At 38.1% G+C, this 18664-nt stretch overlaps 1 protein-coding gene across 2 annotated transcripts in view; it reads left to right on the forward strand.

Moving 5' to 3' along the window:
• The window catches only part of MAN1A1 (mannosidase alpha class 1A member 1), a 173237-nt gene that overhangs the window by 92697 nt on the left and 61876 nt on the right, over positions 1-18664 (forward strand). For both annotated transcript variants that reach the window (XM_086317107.1, XM_086317108.1), the window contains exon 6: positions 7540-7634. In XM_086317107.1, the coding sequence (XP_086173233.1) occupies positions 7540-7634 (95 nt within the window). The remainder of the gene's footprint in view (positions 1-7539; positions 7635-18664) is intronic.

Here is an 18664-nt window from a genome sequence, read left to right on the forward strand (position 1 = left end):
TTTTATTCCCCTGCTGCTGCTGCTGCTGCTGCTAAGTCGCTTCAGTCGTGTCCAACTCTGTGCGACCCCATAAACGGCAGCCCACCAGGCTCTGCCGTCCCCGGGATTCTCCAGGCGAGAACACTGGAGTGGGTTGCCATTTCCTTCTCCAATGCATGAAAGTGAAAAGTGAAAGTGAAGTCTCTCATCACTGAGTTTATTCTCTACTTCTATGTTGGTTCATACGGTTGTTTTCTGGTGTGTATTTTATGTTTATCTAGTTTTATATAACTGACTTGCCTTTCTGGATATAAGTTTCTTGGAATCAGGGATCTTATTTTTTCTTGTGTATCTCCTTTATCGCCCTTACCACACTGAGAAGCATGTAGTAAGTTCTTCTTAAGTCTTAAACCCACTTCCTGTGGAGCAGAAAAGTACCTTAGAAAGTGTCTTATCTAGTGCCCGCATTTTACAAGGAAAAAAAAAAAAAAAAACTAGAGAATTGAAATGACGCATCGTTACTGTGACAGAACAGGTAAGTAGTAAGCCCTGAGCTAGAACTCAGGCCCTGTTTAGTGTGTCTGCTACCAGGCCACCTTGACTGTGGCTTATGCTCAAGAAAAATACAGGACTACTTCTATGAGTAAGGTGGCATTGGTTTCTGCCAACATGGATGCTAGTGATGTCTACCTTGAACAATACCCTGAAGTTCTTCCCAATATTTCTCCCCATTTTTCATCTTGCTCTCTCAACTTTGTAAAATCTTCCATGCTAAAGAATGAGATTGAACCTTCAGGAAAAAATCAGTATCAGGATGCAATTTTGTTAATTCATTTATTAACATTTATTTCATTTTGACAAGGGGATAGTATAAAAGCAAACTTAAAAGTTTCACTAGCTGTTAATTATTTCATAAGGATAATGATCTTTTAAAAGCTGACTCAGCTGGTAAAGAATCCACCTGCAATGTGGGAGACCTGCGCTCTATCCCTAGGTTGGGAAGATCCCCTGGAGAAGGGAACGGCTACCCACTCCAGTATTCTGGCCTGGAGAATTCCATGGACTGTACAGTCGCAGAGAGTCGGACATGACTAAGCGACTTTTCACTTGCAAGTCTAAAATGCCTGTTCAGTAAGAGCATTCTATGGCTAGATTTTTTTTAATTTATCAGAAAATTTTTCTTTTCACTCAAACTTTGTGCTTTAGAAAGTCAAGTCTAAGATAGAGTTATTCTTTTTTGTTTTAACCCGTGATTATAACCTGTTAAAACCTGTGGTTCTTCTTTATTATAACCTGTGATTACTGGTAGGTTAGTATGCATATCCTTGTTATTTTCAGTAAACAAGTTGGGAAGATGTTAGTGCTTTAATTGTTCAGAAGAATGAAGAAGTAAAGAATACTTTCTTCATCTAATGGCCTACAGGCTAAAAATTGAATTGTACTGAATCACAGGGAAGAAAGAACAGTTGATAACAATTTTAATCTAATTAAATTTATAAATTTTAAAAATGAAGTTCAAAGTACAGTTTGACAAATACAACAAATAATTTGTTTAATTTAGAAAAACTTCAGTTTAGTGTTTTGCTTAATTGTAGAGAGAATGCAAAGATTAGAAAGAGGCAATGAAAGATGTGTACACACTTACACATAAGGGACTCACAGGGGCGATCCCCCCAGATCAGAAGAATTACATGTATCTGGGATGGCATGAAACTGGCATTCACTTGGCTGCAGTTCTCACCAAACCATCCCACTTTGGAGCATTTAATTAGGGGAATGGGGCCTCTCTGAACCTCAGTTTCCTCATCTGTAAGCCAAGATTATGTAACTAGATGACCTTTGATGTCCCTTTTAGCTCTAAATTTCTCCTGGATTAACTATTTTTATACCTTTATTCAAATATTTAAACCTTTCCATGTTCCACTCTAAATTGAAAAGCCAGAGTAGCTCAATACAGTAGCTTATTGGTTGAGTGATTAAATTTGGCCCATATTATATGTGTTAATCAACTCAGCTAATGATATGTGGGTTATTTCAGTTATTTTAAGCCAAAGATATTTATGAGATCAGCGGCATCTTGTGCTGAAAGCTTTATGTAGCAAAAATGAGTAATAGGTAAACTCTGCTTGTACTAATGGGGAATTAGTGTTTGATCTTTTAACAGTGAAGTTTTCAGCAGGAGCGTTTAAAGAAAGGCTTTTATATTAATTGTACATTTCAAATCGAAGCATGTCTGAACTGAAACTGGTTCTTTCTAGAGCTGTCTGTTGTTATTCATTTCTTCTTTCCTTATTTGCTCTGGTGTGTAAATATCCTTGTGCAGTTCTTCAGGGATCTGCAAACTAGAAAGGCAAAGAAAGCCATACATCTTGTTTACAGCCTGTCTAATCCTATCTGTAAGGGTAAAGTAAAAAGATAAATGTTTTTATTTGATAGATTCTGAAATCTGAAGTTTTCTAGCAATAAGACTGTGATGATGTTATTTAAGTATAATGAAAATATACAATTTGGATGTAGTTATTTTGAAATTCTTAACTTTAGACCATAAATGTTTTTATTTAAATCTATTTGTTAGTTACATGCTTGAAAGATTATTTCAGAAGCTATTTCATAATATTTTACCACCCTTCTAGTAAATTTTATTAGTTTTGAATTTTTTTGATGTGAATGTAACCAGAGTTTCTATAATGCAGAATCTTTTTGAAGATTCCTTTTGGGTCATTAGATATCTGCCTCTTTCAAGCTGATTGCTGAAAGTTACCCAAGGCCATATTTAGTTTTAATGGTCATTTTTTTTTAAAAAAGAGTATGTCTTTTATTATCAGCACAGATTACATTTTATTACCTGTCATTTTTCATCTTTGCCTCTTAACTTTATAAAATCCACCCTACCCAATGTAAGTACCAACAAACCAAGACAGACTAAGAATTGGGTGGCACACTAATACTTTCTATCTTTATTAAAAAATTATGATAGTTTTGCTTTTTTGCCAGTCTCATTTTAATACTAGCTTTGTGACTTCTGATGCTAGTTTTTTCAGGAATAAGTCAAAACTAGAAGTTACCAACCCCGCTCTCCAATTTCGGGAAACTGAGATGAAAATGGTTAAGTGGCAGGTCCAGGCCTTCTACTGAACCATAGTAAAACCCGTCCTGGACCTAGTGCTGGCCTGGATCCAGCACACCCTCCATCATGCCTGCCCCCTGGGAAGAGACACTGAAGTACCATTTAGTGTGCTTTCTGTGGTCTTTACTCTTGAGCACATTAACTAAAATGTGCTAGTTAAAACTGCCGTTTACAGCAAAAGAGACACTGATGTATAGAATAGTCTTATGGACTCTGTGGGAGAGGGAGAGGGTGGGAAGATTTGAGAGAATGGCATTGAAACATGTAAAATATCATGTATGAAACGAGATGCTAGTCCAGGTTCGATGCACGATACTGGATGCTTGGGGCTGGTGCACTGGGACGACCCAGAGGGATGGTATGGGGAGGGAGGAGGGAGGAGGGTTCAGGATGGGGAACACATGTATACCTGTGGTGGATTCATTTTGATATTTGGCAAAACTAATGCAATTATGTGAAGTTTAAAAATAAAATTAAAAAAAAAAAAAAACTGCTGTTTACGATGATTTGTGACATTGCTCCTTCATTCTTTTAACAGTATTAACTTTGTAAGCTAAATTGGAATTTTATTGGTCACCATTTTGGGTAGAAAGATATTCTCTTTGAGAATCTGGATTCCTCCTCCAAGTAACTAACCTCTTCATGTCTCAAGAGGAGGTAACAAATCAAACGTTAAGAATTGGAATTAATTTAGGCTCACATATGATTTCATTTAAAGTATCAATAGGTTAATTAATGTTTTCATCCGAAAACTATTTTGTAATTGTGCCCAACATAGAGACTGCAGAGTACTTGGTATAATTACTTGCAGACATTGAAGATGATAGAAATTCATGGAATAGGACAGACACTTTGCAGACACTAGAATATTAGTGGTTTCTCATTAGAGTGCTCCAGATATATTTAATATTTGATTGATTCTTTCCTTTATTAAATGAACATTCATTGAGGACCAGCCACTTTGCTGGATACTAGGTGTATACGTACAGCAAAGAGGAACAAGACAAAAGTCCTGCCCTCATGACGTTTACATCTAGTGGGGTTGTCAGTCAACCAACCAGCAAGCAGATAAGATAATTAGAGTGTGATAGTGGGATGGAAATAAGGTGATATGATAAATGATGAGGATGGCCAGCTTTATGTGGGGTTTTTAAGAAAGACTTCTCTTAAAAGGGGACTTTCAAGCAGATTCCTGAAGTTAAGGATGAAACAGGTATGCAAAGAGCTAGGAAACGGGCATCACTGCCAGGGAAAACAGCAAAGTCAAAAACCTTGGAATGGGGAAGGTTGCTGTTTCCTTCCTGTATATTAGCTAAGATTATAAATGTCTTCCCACCTACTACTCATAGGAATACTGTGGCGATATCAATAAATTTAATACAAAGTGAGCAAATTTGGGTTGGATATGTATAATAGGTAGTGAAGGAGAAACGGAGATTTTTTTTTCTCTACTTTTGAAGAAGAAAAGTACTTGAGGATATAAGAGAGTAACACAGGAAAACAGAGATCTGGATCTTGGCTTCTGTAATCAAATGCTGCACTGGGTGATGCCAATTGTCAAGTAGTTCACTGAAGGTGTTAATAAATACCTTGGCCTGGAGAATGGGTGAGTTTGGATTAGCCAACTGGAGACAGCACTGCGTGTTTTAGGATGAGAAAACCGTGTAAATAAATATATTAAACTGGCATGATACATGCATAGGGAAGATAGTTACGCAAGAGGATGAGAGTAACTGACCTCATTATGGAATCGTTTCACAATATCTACATGTATCAAATAATCGTGTTACATCTTAAACTTAACACAACGTTGTATGTCAATTATATCTCACTAGATCTGAAGGAAAAAAAAATTTTTTTTAAAGATACTAAGGTAGACTGAACTTGAATGAGTACTTGAGACCCTGAAGACTCAAGCTGGAGCCAGGATGGCCTTTGTAAAAACGGAAGATAATAGATGGTCGGATTCATAGAGGTCGGTAGATTAGCCAGTATGTTAGTTTTTGACTTGACGTTTTACACAACAGAGGGAATCATGATGGTTTCTTGAATAAGAAAATCACATGATAAAAAGAAAAACATGGTAAAATAGATAGAGGCTAATGTCGATAGGAAGGGAAATCCTGGAGAACGGGAGCCTAGGTAGGAAGACCTTCTTTGCTGCCATGCCCCTGGTAATGAAGATATGGACTGTGTTCACATCACGGAAAGGGAATGAGCCATAGATGAGATGTTTCTGGGAACTTCGATGTTGATGTTTAATAACCGAAGGATGATGAAAGTCAGAATGTGTGCTCTCTCATGCCCCAGGGACTGGCTGAACAGTAGTGTCAGTGATGGAACTAGGGAAGTTGGCCTTGGACATGGCCATCCCCATTTTATAGAGGAGGAAGTTTGGGCATAGGTAGATTAAGCAGTTTGCCCAAGATTACCCAATTTGAAGGAGAACTGAGATTCCAACGCAGGCATTGTGTTTTCAAAGCCTGAGCCCTCAACTCCCGAGCCATATGGCTATAATATCCATGATGGTGTTTTAATTACAAGTCTGACTTCCAGTCTTATGTAAGTTTCTTGTAAAGGAGTTAATTAATTAACAGTTTTAAAAGTTGGGTGGAAACTAGAAAGTTGGCAGATGGCTGGGCAGTGATTGGATAATTCCTTACAGCAGAAGAGAACTTGGAATTCTCTAGACTAAGAGACTGGAAAGAAAGAATATACCTTTTGGCTTATTTTCTTTCTCTTCTTCCATTCACTATCAGCTGTTAAAACAGTAAATTGTCTACTTCAAAGAGTTATAATAATATTTTATGGGGAAAATGATATCTCTATTTCTTTAGTGCCTTATATACCACAAATGTCTTTGTCCTCATTTGTATTCCAGGAATGCTAGTTTATCTAGATTGACTGTCAGCCAAATTCTTACATTAAAACTCATTATTTTCTCAACTTTCATTACAGAGTAGGAGTTAGTTTCCAAAAGAGTAGGGTTTCAGAAGCAGCATCAATATTGGTATCACTGGATTCTTCTCAGTCCAGAAGCCCCAGTGCCTAGACTTCTCTGTGGGGGGCTTAGGTCTTGCAGCAGGAGTTCCAAGGACTGGAACCCTTGCCTCTGGAGAAGCCACAAGAGGCTTCTTTGACCATGGCTTTAATGAACCCCTTCTCAGGCTGGAAGAGGACTTTGCTCATTGTCCATGCTTTTCAGGGTTCCCGTAGCTTTTCTCACATCTCTCTTGTTTGAGGAAGAGACAGGAAGAAATAGTAAGTTCCCAGCCCACCACACTCAGTCATACAGCGTGGCAAGGAGAAGGGACAAGGCATCCGCTAGTGGCCACAGCTCGAGCAGGGAACGCTATAGCGGTCCTTCCTTCAGTGAATAAATTGGTGCTTTTCTTTGGATCTAAAACTGTGACTGGATATCGTTTAATCTTCCTAAAGCACAGTTCTGATCAAGTGAACTGGCTGCTCGAAACTTTCAATATTTTTCCATTTTAATGGAGTAAGATTCTTAGCCTTATATTTATGACCCTTTGTGATTTGGGCCCATGCTGTGCATACCAGACCTCATTTACCAGTATTCCCTCTTGCTTTGGACAGGGAAGCTGACCTGGTCCATTTCTTCTGCAGCCCCGCACTTGCCTGCATCAGCGCTTAACACTGATGCCTTCACAGTGCTCTATCTCCTTCTCAGCCTGCCTCTGGAATTATGAACCCCCCATTACATGCTGCATACAATCCTCATCTAAATGCCGTGCAGCCTTGCTGAACTCATCGGAACTCTTAGATGACTTTATGTCAGGCTCTCATTTTATCTGTGTGTCAGATATCTATGTTCATACATTGCCTTCTTTACTAAATTCTAGGCAGAATTTGTACCTATTTTAACTTTGTCTTTTCCGTATCACCTGCACTTAACCATAAGAGGAAGTTAAAACTGCAGAGGGATAAGAGGACTTACAGATTACTTGTAAGATAATATATCTTTTTACAACTTCCCCCTTCTCTGTGCCCTAGTAAATAAGTGAAACCAGAACAGGACCAGAACTTGTGATTTTCAGGCCAAGACTTAACCGGCAGCAGCAGTTCTCCCCTGGGCATGCACATTGGAATCACTTGACATCACAGGTGGTGCTTTAAGAAGTTCTGATCTGGGAGCCCCCACGCCATAGAAATCAGAACATCAGGAGCACTACCAAGACGTCAGTATTATTCAGGTCTCCTCACATGAGTCTAGTGTGCAACCAGCATTGGTAATAAATACTCTACAGCACAGTGGCCCCTGGACCATTCTTACTTTCCTGGGTAATTCCATTAATTTCAGAAACACTTTTTTTTTTTAAATGTTAGTTAGAAATGTACTCAATGTGGGATAGTAGAGTAGCACATTTTGTTTTTCTTACAACAGTAGCTTACTTAACTGTTTAACTTTTCAGATATTTCGAAAGAAAGCAGTGGAACTTGGGGTAAAATTGCTACCTGCATTTCAAACACCCTCTGGAATACCTTGGGCATTGCTGAATATAAAAAGGTAAAACTCTTCATTTTCAACGTGTTTTAAGTTGAAATAGTCAAGATTGTGGTCTAACAAACAGACACCAGATGGATATTTACTTGAATGGTATTGATGACTGACACCATTGGGAGTCTTGGCATATGTCCTTGTGTTGGAAGTTATTAGTGTTTTTCAGTGTTCCATGGGTTCCCATCGTGAGATCAAATGACCTCAAGAGAGTCATCCGCATGAGACAGGATTCAAGGTTTTCACTATTTCATGGTGACATTGCGTCAATGATACTGTCTCGCCATAAATTCCAAAAACATCCCTTTATCATCAAAGCTTTTCACTCTCAAAAGAAGCCAGTTCCTAGATCACTTCCATCAATTAAGCTGCTGGTCAGAGACATTGCCAAGATATAACATGTAGATCAATCAGCATAATACAAGATGTAGATCAGCAGATACAACATGTGGAACAACCACGCAACGAACTAAGTGTAACTGAGACTGGGTGCATCTGAGGCTGCTCACCCACAGTTATAAGGAGGGAAGGGAACTGCTCCACTGACCCAGATCAATCCATCCTCCTCATCCCATGTGGGTGGAGAACCCTGGCATGCCAAGTTCATAGGAATGGGGCCCCAAGAAAAACTTGGGCTAACCAAATTTTTCATATTCTCCCAGGAAGTATTAATAGTTTGAATTTTCATGATAGCCTGAGCATTTTGTTAATAGTTTTATCTTAAGCTTCCTTCTAACTCCTTCTTCCCTATAAGTAAGTAATTGCACGTGTCTCTTTGTGATGATGATAATGACAGCTGTTTGGTCATCATAAAATATGAAGTTTTGTGTAGACACTTTACCACATTTAATCCTAACAGCAACCCAATAAAGTCAGTACTACTGTTATATCCATTTCATTAATCAGGAACTTGAGTCACAGAGACAGTTATTTGCCTAACATCATGCCGTGTGTAAATGGTAGAGCCAGAGTACTCAGATGCATGGATTCATAGGCAAAAGTTAAATGGCTTTCTTATGTTAGAAAAGCCAAGAGGATGCACAGGGCGACTTGGCAAGATTAATGCACATTTTTCCTTAATTATTTATTCTAGTGACATTCCTTCCTTTAGTGACATTAATTCCTTCCAATTAATCATGGAAAATCATGAAATTAATTGGCTAATGTATCAGTTAAATGTCACGCTTTGTCTATATGTTATATCTATACCTTGAAATCACCCTGTACCTATCTATAATTTTATGTGTGTGTGTCTCTGTATGTGTGCGTGCGTGTGTTTGGGGCAGAGGCCAAGGTGTTGAGGTGATGAGACGGGCAGAGTTCACACCCTGGGCCATGTTAAGTTGAAGTTGCTTTCTGTTGTATAACGTGATATCTCAGGATTCATTCTTCCCTTTGGGTTCCTCCGGCTTTCTCTGTTAGCTTGGGGATCATGGCACATGTTCCAGTGTCTTAAGGTGGAAGTGGGTATATATGCTTGGCTTGAGCAGCATGGTATTAGAGATCCGTGAGCTTTTTATTTGGCTCATGTGGATCACCTATAATACTGCCCATATCCTCAGACTTTGTATTCAGATAGTATACAGATAGTATTCAGACCTAGAAACTTCTCTAATGCTTGAAATAAGATCTAGTTATGAAAACCTCGTGCACATTTAACACATATTTTCCCCACCCTCTGAGAGGAATGATATGGGCATAATAACCCACTGACTTAACTGGTTCCCAAGAGACCTGGTTCTAAGTGTGTACATGCATACTAAGTTGCTCCAGTTGTGTCTGACTCTTTGTGACTCCATGGACTGTATCCCACCAGGCTCCTCTGTCCATGGGATTTCCTAGGCAAGAATACTGGAGTGGGTTGCCCTTTCCTTCTCCAGGACCTCTTCCTGACCCAGAGACTGAACCTGCATCTCTTGTGTCTCCCACGTTACAGGGAGATTCTTTACCCGTTGAGCTGTTGGGAAGCCCAGGATGCTATAGAGGTAGTTCTTATTGCTTTGTGGAAGATAATGGAATTAGATAAAGACTCTGAAAACTAATTGAGGTGTGGGTCTACATCTTTGCAAAAGTTAAGTCAGTTATTATAAGGTGCTGATATCATTTAATTAGTTCTACCCTCTCTTGAAATACTCATAAGAAATTAGATTCTTTTAAAACATATTTAACATAGTGTTTATTTTTACAGCCGAGAGGATTTTTTCCTTAGTTAAATCTATCCTTTGTGTACAGTGGAGATATATTTTCAACACATAAAGAAATATTTCTAAAAACTATTCAGTACTGAATCCTTTGTTATCTTTATATCTCCTGAAAATTCATTAACTGGGGCTTTACCTTTTTTTTATCAGACCTTATTTCAAATTTACAGTATTGTACATTATTTTACAGTACTGTACTTTAGAACTTTTATTTGATTTTTAAGTATTACAGGAAAATTATTTTGGGTCAGAAATAATGTGCCATTTCATTTGTGTATTCTATGATGTTTTCATGTTGAACTAGAGGAAATTAGGTAACCATTTTACAACTGACAGGAACACTCTTAACTTCTTCCTGGCAACCTGTATGAATTTTTTATTATTTTATCCACTCTCAATCTCATTTACTAAATAGCAGTGACTTACCCAAATTTACACAATGCTGCTGCTAAGTCGCTTCAGTCGTGTCCGACTCTGTGCGACCCCATAGACGGCAGCCCATCAGGCTCCCCTGTCCCTGGGATTCTCCAGGCAAGAACACAATTTACACAATAAGCCTTGGCAAAATTAATAGTAATACCGACCCACTGAAATTCATCCTACCCTTTGCCCAATCAGCTTGATTTATCGTCTTGAAGAATTTTCTCTCTAGGGAACCAAACCAGCATTTGATATTAATCTGCAATAATTACATTTCCGGACGTGTTATTGATGTCACCCAGTGCATATCTGCTGTTTTCTCTGAATCTCTGTATTTTCACAGTATGGGCCAGAGGACAAGGGACAGCAGGTTTGGAGCTTATTTTCTAGTTTTTTGAAACCTGTCACTACTGAAGTTTCGAAAGAGGTGGGGAAAAATATATCTGGCAAAATAATATTTTCTTAATTATCTTCTTAAACTTAGGAAGTATCAATGGAAGGATGCTAAGAGGAAAAAAAGTGTTCAAGAATGCTGTTTAGAACAGCCCCTTATTCACTATTGACTGGCTTTGAACCTCTTGGCAATGATTATGATGGGAGAGCCACAATATGCTGTCTGTAACATAATTCTGCTCTTCCATGTCAGTTTTGAAAATAGTTATGGAGGCTACTCTTTGCCAGCACCTATAGGTTAACAGAAATGTGAATTTACTGGTATTATCTGTTCACATTCCTCTAGTGTGCAGGTTTTATCAGTTTGAACTTAAAGCAAGCAGTATTTTGAATTTGGGAGGTTTATGTATTTGGAGCCAAAACACCAATAAACCAAATTAGATTTCAGTATTTGTGCAAACTGAGAATAGCAGAGAATCTAAATAATTTACACATATCCTACATGAGAAAGTCTGTCCCAAAAAATCTGTTCACACACACAAAAAATGTTTTTAATTATCTCTTCTGGTACATCTATAATAAATTCCTAATTCAAGAGTTGCTATATGAAGTTGTAAGTGAATTGAAATTATGAATTAATAGTAAGTGGTAATTTGATTGTACAAACACCTGGGTGTTACACACAGTACCTGATTAGAATAACATGCTTGTTTCACCAGTACAGTAGTAGAAGGAAAATGTGTACTTATGTAACACCTCTGGTAAAAGGAAAACATTGCCTTTTTCACAGATTAGATTTTGGTAGAACTCAATTTCGCTACTGTGAAAATGTCAAAATCTGATGTCTGATCTTGTTAGTACTACTAGTAAGAGGCTCTATGCATTTTTTTTTCCCAACCTAAAGAAGAAAAATCACTTCTGTGGTTTGTAAAATCAAATGTTTCACCATTTCCATATTTCTAGTTATAATTTAAGCCTAAATAGAATAAATGTAGTCATTTGAAGTTTTCTAAAGAGTGTTTTTACTTTTAAAAAGTATGTTTAATATTCCCATTACTCATTTATATCACAGAGCATATAGTCTGGGTATTCCTAGTGATTATTCTGTCTTTCCTGTGAGTGAGTTTTAGTTTATACTGTTCCATCAGTTGTTTCTCTTTGTGGATTTCCCTGAACAGACACTCACCTGGTGGTTATATTAGGTTAGCAGATCTGTCTACAGCATGTGCTTTTATTGCACACGTCAGGGAAACATGCTGCCAAGTGACTGATCTCTACTCCAGTTCTCATTACTAAGCAAGGCCACACGTGTTAGTCACTCAGTCGTGTCCAACTCTTCGTGACCCCATGGACTATAGCCTGCCAGGCTCCTCTGTCCATGGAATTTTCCAGGCAAGAATACTGGAATGGACTGCCATTCCCTTCTCCAGGGGAGCTTCCCAATCCAGGGATTGAACCCAGGTCTCCTGCATCGCAGGCAGCTTCTTCACTGTCTGAGCCATCAGGGAAGCCCAAGCAAGGCCATGAAGGAGCCACAACTCCCTCACCTGTTTTTATTTCCTGCTTTGTAAAGCTTTATTTACTGACTACTCTAATTATCCAACACAAATGTATACTATGTCATTAGTTACATTTTAGCTTGTATTATAATAATTAAATTGCAAATTACTTTACTTTAACAGAAATGGGGGCTTAATTAAGAATAGTACATAGCTTAATGTTTTCTAATAGTGAAACATTATCCTTTATGAAGTAGGTAGTTTGTGTATTGTAATAAACCCCCATTTGGGGTTTCTTAATACTTTGGTAGTATAAAATGCTTGAATATTAAATCATAATTAGTTTTAATAGACACAAACTATGAAAGACAGACTAATCAGGTTAAATATTTTAAAAAGTATTTTCCATATGTCTCCCTGCATTTTTACCTGACATTAATATATAAACATCTACATTTTTAAATTTGCTAACCATTTTTTAAAGTATCTGGTTTTAGATTTGAAAGAGGCATATTGTTTTAAAATAAAGCAGAATACAATTCTATAGTTTAACATCATAATAAAAATATAAAAAAAATATCAAGAAACAAATTTTCTGCCCCGAGGAGATCAAACTTATTTAATGATTTGCTAATATTCTAAGAAGCAAAATAGTACTTAGTTATCCTAGACATGTTTTGTAGCAGTTATATAGCCTAAGTATAAAATTAGAGCTATGTCTTATAGTTTATCTTTTATATGTTTTATGGATCTGTTAAGAATTCGAAAATAAGTTTTACTAACTCTAGAAAAGTAAAAAAGAAGTTAGTCTTTCCAAGTATTTATGCTAAACTATGTTTTTATTTTTTCTGATTGGATATTTTATTGGGTTTCCCTCTTTTATCTGTTTTAATCCATTTGGCCATTTATACTCTTCTGCTTTTGAATTGTGGTATTGAAGAAGACTCTTGAGAGTCCCTTGGGCTGCAAGGAGATCCAACCAGTCCGTCCTAAAGGAGATCAGTCCTGGGTGTTCATTGGAAGGACTGATGTTGAAGATGAAACTCCAATACTTTGGCCACCTGATGCAAAGAGCTGACTCATTTGAAAAGACCCTGATGCTGGGAAAGATTGAGAGCAGGAGGAGAAGGGGACGACAGAAGATGAGATGGTTGGATGGCATCACTGACTCAATGGACATGGGTTTGGGTAAACTCTGGGAGGGTGATGGACAGGGAGGCCTGGTGTGCTGCGGTTCATGGGGTCACAAGGAGTCAGACATGACTGAGCGACTGAGCGACTGAACTGAACTCTTCTGGAAATAAAAATAACCATATTTTGAGGTTTGAAACTTACATGCATAAAGTTACTAATATCAGACATCAAAATATCAAAGTTAAAGTTGCTACTTGTTAAGATTGTCAGGATAGCTCTTCAGTTCAGTTCAGTTCAATTCAGTCGCTCAGTCGTGTCTGACTCTTTGCAACCCCATGGACTGCAGCACACCAAGCCTCCCTGTCCATCACCAACTCCGGGAGCTTACTCAAACTCATGTCCATTGAGTCGGTGATGCCATCCAACCATCTCATCCTCTATCGTCCCCTTCTCCTCCTGCCTTCAATCTTTCCCAGCATCAGGGTCTTTTCAAATGTGTCAGTTCTTTGCACCAGGTTGGCCTTGGATAATTCACTTAATTGAGTTTCTCTTCTCATAAGTAAAACTAAAATAGCCACAATAATAGTATCTGTCCTGATGACCTCATAAGGCATTTTTTGTGAAAATCTAGTGAATTAATATGTAAAAGAAGATTAGTCATTGCAGAGTGCTGTAAAATAAATATAAATTTAAATTATTAATTTATGGCCTTGTTCTAAATGTTCATTATAAAATAGTGTGTGTATAGAGCAATAAAATAATACATAACTAAAACTGACTTGGTTTTGATGCCTTTTTATGGTAATCTTCTGTTTTTAAGTCATTCAGTGCTTCTAATCCATTCTCAAACTCAAGTCCCATTTTTCTAGGTCAGAAATGGAATTGGTATTAGTAGAACCATCTAGAAGTGTGGAGAGAATGTGTCCCCATAGTCCATGTAGGATTGTGGGGGCTTTATGCTCCAACATATATTATTTTGAAAATTATTTTAGAATCAGCCTGTAGGGTCAAAACCCAGATACTTCTCTCAAATTATATTTATTGGTGAATTTTCTCTACTAGAAAGAGGAACTTAAACCTATGAGGTTTAAGAAGCATGTGAGCCAATAAAATGTAATGTTATTTTCCCAAGTCCCACATGCCAGTTAGTGCTTAATTAATATGACATGAGTCTATAAAAATGCATATATATTTTTGCTAGAAACATCCACATCACCCTATTTTCTAGTTCTTAGGCTGTCCTACTTCTAGTAAGGGTCTGACTACTGTAGTTATATTCTATCAGTGATTCTCAGCCTTCCCTGTGCTTTCCACTAACTTGTGCATTTTTTAAATATCATCACTACCTCTCTATCCTCCATTCTGTTTCAGTTGGCTTGGAGTAAGATCCTTGCATATTTTAAGGCTCTTCAGCCATTCCATTATTAATCTAGGGTTGATAATCACTGCTGGAAGTCTAATATTTTTATCCTAAGTATAGATTCATTTCTGTTTTCAGTTACCTTTGGAAACGTTTCCTTCCCCATTGATGGCCAATTTAACTATTGAAATAAATAGACAATTGATTTGAAAACACCCAGCTCTAATAGAGCAATGATTCTCGACATTTAGAGTCTGTATGAATTGCTTAGCATGCATACATGCTCAGTCTTATCCAGTTCTTTGTAGTCCTATAGACTGTAGCCCACCAGGCTCCTCTATCCATGGGATTCTCCAGGCAAGAGTACTGGGATGGGTTGCCATTTCCTCCTCCAGGGGATTTTCCTGACCCAGGAAACAAACCCACATCTCCTGTGTCTCCTGCATTCACAGGCAGATTCTTTACCACTGAGCCACCTGGGAAGCCTCAAGAATTGCTTAGAAGGCTTGTTAAAACTCTTGTTGCTGGGCCTCACCCACAGAGTTTGTGATTGGGCAGGTTTTTGGTCGGGTATGATAATTTACATTGTCATCACTGATGCAGTGGACATGAACTTGGGCAGACTCCAGGAGGTGGTGAGGGACAGGGAAGCATGGCATGCTGCAATCCATGGGGTCACCACAACTTGGCAACTGAACAACACCAACCAGGTCCCAGCTGATGCAGAGGTTGATTGATGCTTCTGGTCCTAGGACCACACTTTGAGAAGCACTGTAATAGAAGAATTGACTGAGACGCCCAAGCTGTTTAGATTCTTAAATCTCAGAGCTGCTCAGAGGGACAGCCAATTCCAAAGTTCCGTAGGGTGAAAGTGAGGGGTTGGATCAGGAAGGGGGAAGAGTTCTATGATTAATTCACTCTTGTTAATAATTGCCCAGTATTTTCACTTATCCCCAAGCAGTTTGTTGCTTCTTCTAGAAAACAGCTAATTCCAAACATTAATTACCAAAAAAGAGTTTGCATCGCCTTTGTCCCCTTGCAATATATATTTTTTAATCCCGTAAGACTAGAAAGCAAGATTTGGGCCATTTTAGCATAGAAGGTGAAAAAAAAGGCATTTTTAATTAAGGACCTCAGGGTAACCGTAAAAAGAAGAACCTTCTCATTGCTTCAAGGCAAAGCAACTTTATTAACAGCAGCTGGCAACCAGTTCTTGTACCTGAGGACATTCCACACCCACAAAAAAGAGGCTAAGGTTATCCTTCCACCAGAGGAAGAGGGAATCTAGGCTTTTTCTGAATCATTTAATCCTCTTGTCAAGCTTCAGATCACTAAGTCCATGCCAGGTACTCAGTGGCTTGACCAAGCTCAAGGCATTTATTTGTTGCAAGTGGACAGTAAGGGTGGCAGCACTTAATTTAAATGTACTTTGTGTATAGCCTCTTTTTTGGGACTTAAGGAACGAGCAATTCTGAGCAAAAGATGCTTTGCTGTTTCTTAGTCATGCATCGTGAGGCAGACGGAATTTGAAGAGCCTAAAGGTAGGCAGACTGTTCCCTTTTATCCCATTCCTCTGGTCATAATTGAACTTAATGCCCAGGTAAATGGGGTTTTCAGTGTCTTTTGTTCACTGGAGGAAGAAGCAGATGTAATCTGTCTCTGAACACAGGTGCTAACAGTCCTCCTAACCTCTGCACATCACCCACCCTTTCTCCATGAATCCACATCTGCCATAGACCCCTCTGTGTGCTTCTGGTAGGACAGGGACAGAAAAACGAGCTGTGAATGGAATAAACTGGCTATCTTACTCACCATGGTAAGAGATGTAGGTTCAACCCCTGGGTTGGTCGGGAAGATCCCCTGGAGAAGGACATGGCAACCCATTCCAATATTCTCGCCTGAGAATCCCATAGACAGAGGAGGCTGGCAGGCTATGAGTCCACAGGGTCACAGAGAATGAGACATGGCAGAAGTGACTTAGCATGCACGCACGCGTGGATTAGATATTGAAAAAATATTTTTTGTATATTTTCATAATGTCCTGCCTCTAAAGCTCAATTACAGCAAATGCGTAAAGTCCAGAAATGTATCAGAGGTGATGTGTAGGCAATTTAGAGACAATCTATCCTAAGAGGATTGCTTAAAACCCTTTAAAAAAGGACTTGTGGTATGTAGGAAGTCTGTTAAGAGACCTTCCTCACTCTTCTATTTTAGGCAGATAGATTCTTGGCACAAAATCCATGGAATTGGATGGTTAAATATGACCAAGACTTTCCCCATAGCATCCCCACCATTTAAGTGGTTAACGCACCAGGAAATTTTTGTTTAAGGTGAATTATAGTTATTTGAATGCAACAAACTCAAAGCGCCTTTCATCTCAAAATTTTCAAATGCACAGAACTAGTGTTTTGCAGATTCAGCTTTGTTCACTGTGTTCACACAATTGGTGGCAAATCAGCTTTGGCAATTTGAAATGTATTCTGTGTACAGAACTTAGATTAGGAACAAGTCAGAACACATAATTCATAGGGTGCCTTTACAAGTCAGCAGTGGAATGGTTTTCTCAAGGAGCTACAATCCCAGGTTTTTAATGAAGCAACATTTTCCTGTGATGAATCTCAAGACCAGGCTCATGTTGTTACTGTGGGGCAGACCTTTCAAATATCTAATAAAGTTTAATTTAAAAGTTATGAAATTGTTTGAATAGGTATTTGCAAATTAGCCTAGGTCTCAAGGTACTTTCTTAGACCTTGTAATTGTAGTCATTGTAAATATTCAACTAACCACATTGAATCTTTGAGTCGAAATTGGAAGGGCAATATAAAATGTTTTTAAAGACCTCACAATCTTGGTGAATACATTAACCACTCCAGGTTTCTTGCTTATGCAGTAATAGCTGTAGTTAATCTGTTCTGAAAATGGGGATGAACAATGATTAATTGAAGTCTCTCTTATTAACTGGAAAAGTGGTAGAGCAATAGTAAGAATTAATTGTAATTTACTAATCTGGAAATTAATATGCAGCTGGGCATGAGTAGAGGCAGTGCAATTTGGTGATTTAGCAATCATGACAAATTATCTTCATCCATAAGGTGTAGAGTTGCTAGCTTTCCATTATTTGATTTTTAGTAACAGACCCACTTTCAGGAAGACTTTATATGAATGCTCATGTTGCCCTTTTATCCTGGAAATGTCAATTGGAGTCTGGCATTATTAATTAAATCTCACTTTCCCTCTTTGTCATGTCATGCTATAGTTTTTATGGAACATTTGTACAAAACAGTGATTACTGGTAATTGACCTGCATATGTTGAATAATCTTAAGATGCTACTGAGAGTTTAATGTACCTTGTAAATTGAGAGGCTTCCAATTAAGTCTAGTTCTTAAGATAATCACTTTCAAAACTAATCAAGTAATAGGACATTAGTAAAGCTCTTATTGACTTAATTGTGACAAATTAATAAACAGACCCAGTGCAATTACTATAATGGCTTTATCAGTGAGCAGTTTTTCCAAAATTTTAAGCATAAATCTATTCTATCCCCCTGGAAGTACAATAAAAGTTACATAAGCTATTTTAAGGTGGATATCATTCGTATAGCTGTGTGTGAATACACTGTACAAAGAGCTTGGATTTTTTGTATTTCTTTCTTTTAAAATATGACTGCATTTCTTTCAAAGGTCAGTGAATCTACTTGCCAGACCCTTAAAGCATATGATTTTATAAATGATCTTCTGTATGCTTTGGACAAACCTATTATACACTCTTGTGTTCTCTCACTTGTATTTTCTGTGCCCAGACCCTGGGGTTGGTACCCTCTCTCCTTAGAGAGCTAGGGAATGTCCTATCCCACTCTCTCTGTCCCAAACTGCTGTCAGAGTAGTGATTTTGGGGGGCCAGCACTCTACAAATGGACTTTGGAAAATAAATGAATTATGAATTACATATGTGCCATAATTTTTTAGTATCTGACACTGCCAGTTTCTATAACTTGGCTGATTGTGTGTAAGAAAATGGCAGCAGAAGGAAT

Source organism: Bos grunniens, chromosome 9 (genome assembly GCF_055505025.1).
Source record: "Bos grunniens cultivar Pamir isolate PY7600 chromosome 9, Bosgru_T2T1.0, whole genome shotgun sequence".
In the NCBI taxonomy this organism is placed as follows: domain Eukaryota; kingdom Metazoa; phylum Chordata; class Mammalia; order Artiodactyla; family Bovidae; genus Bos; species Bos grunniens.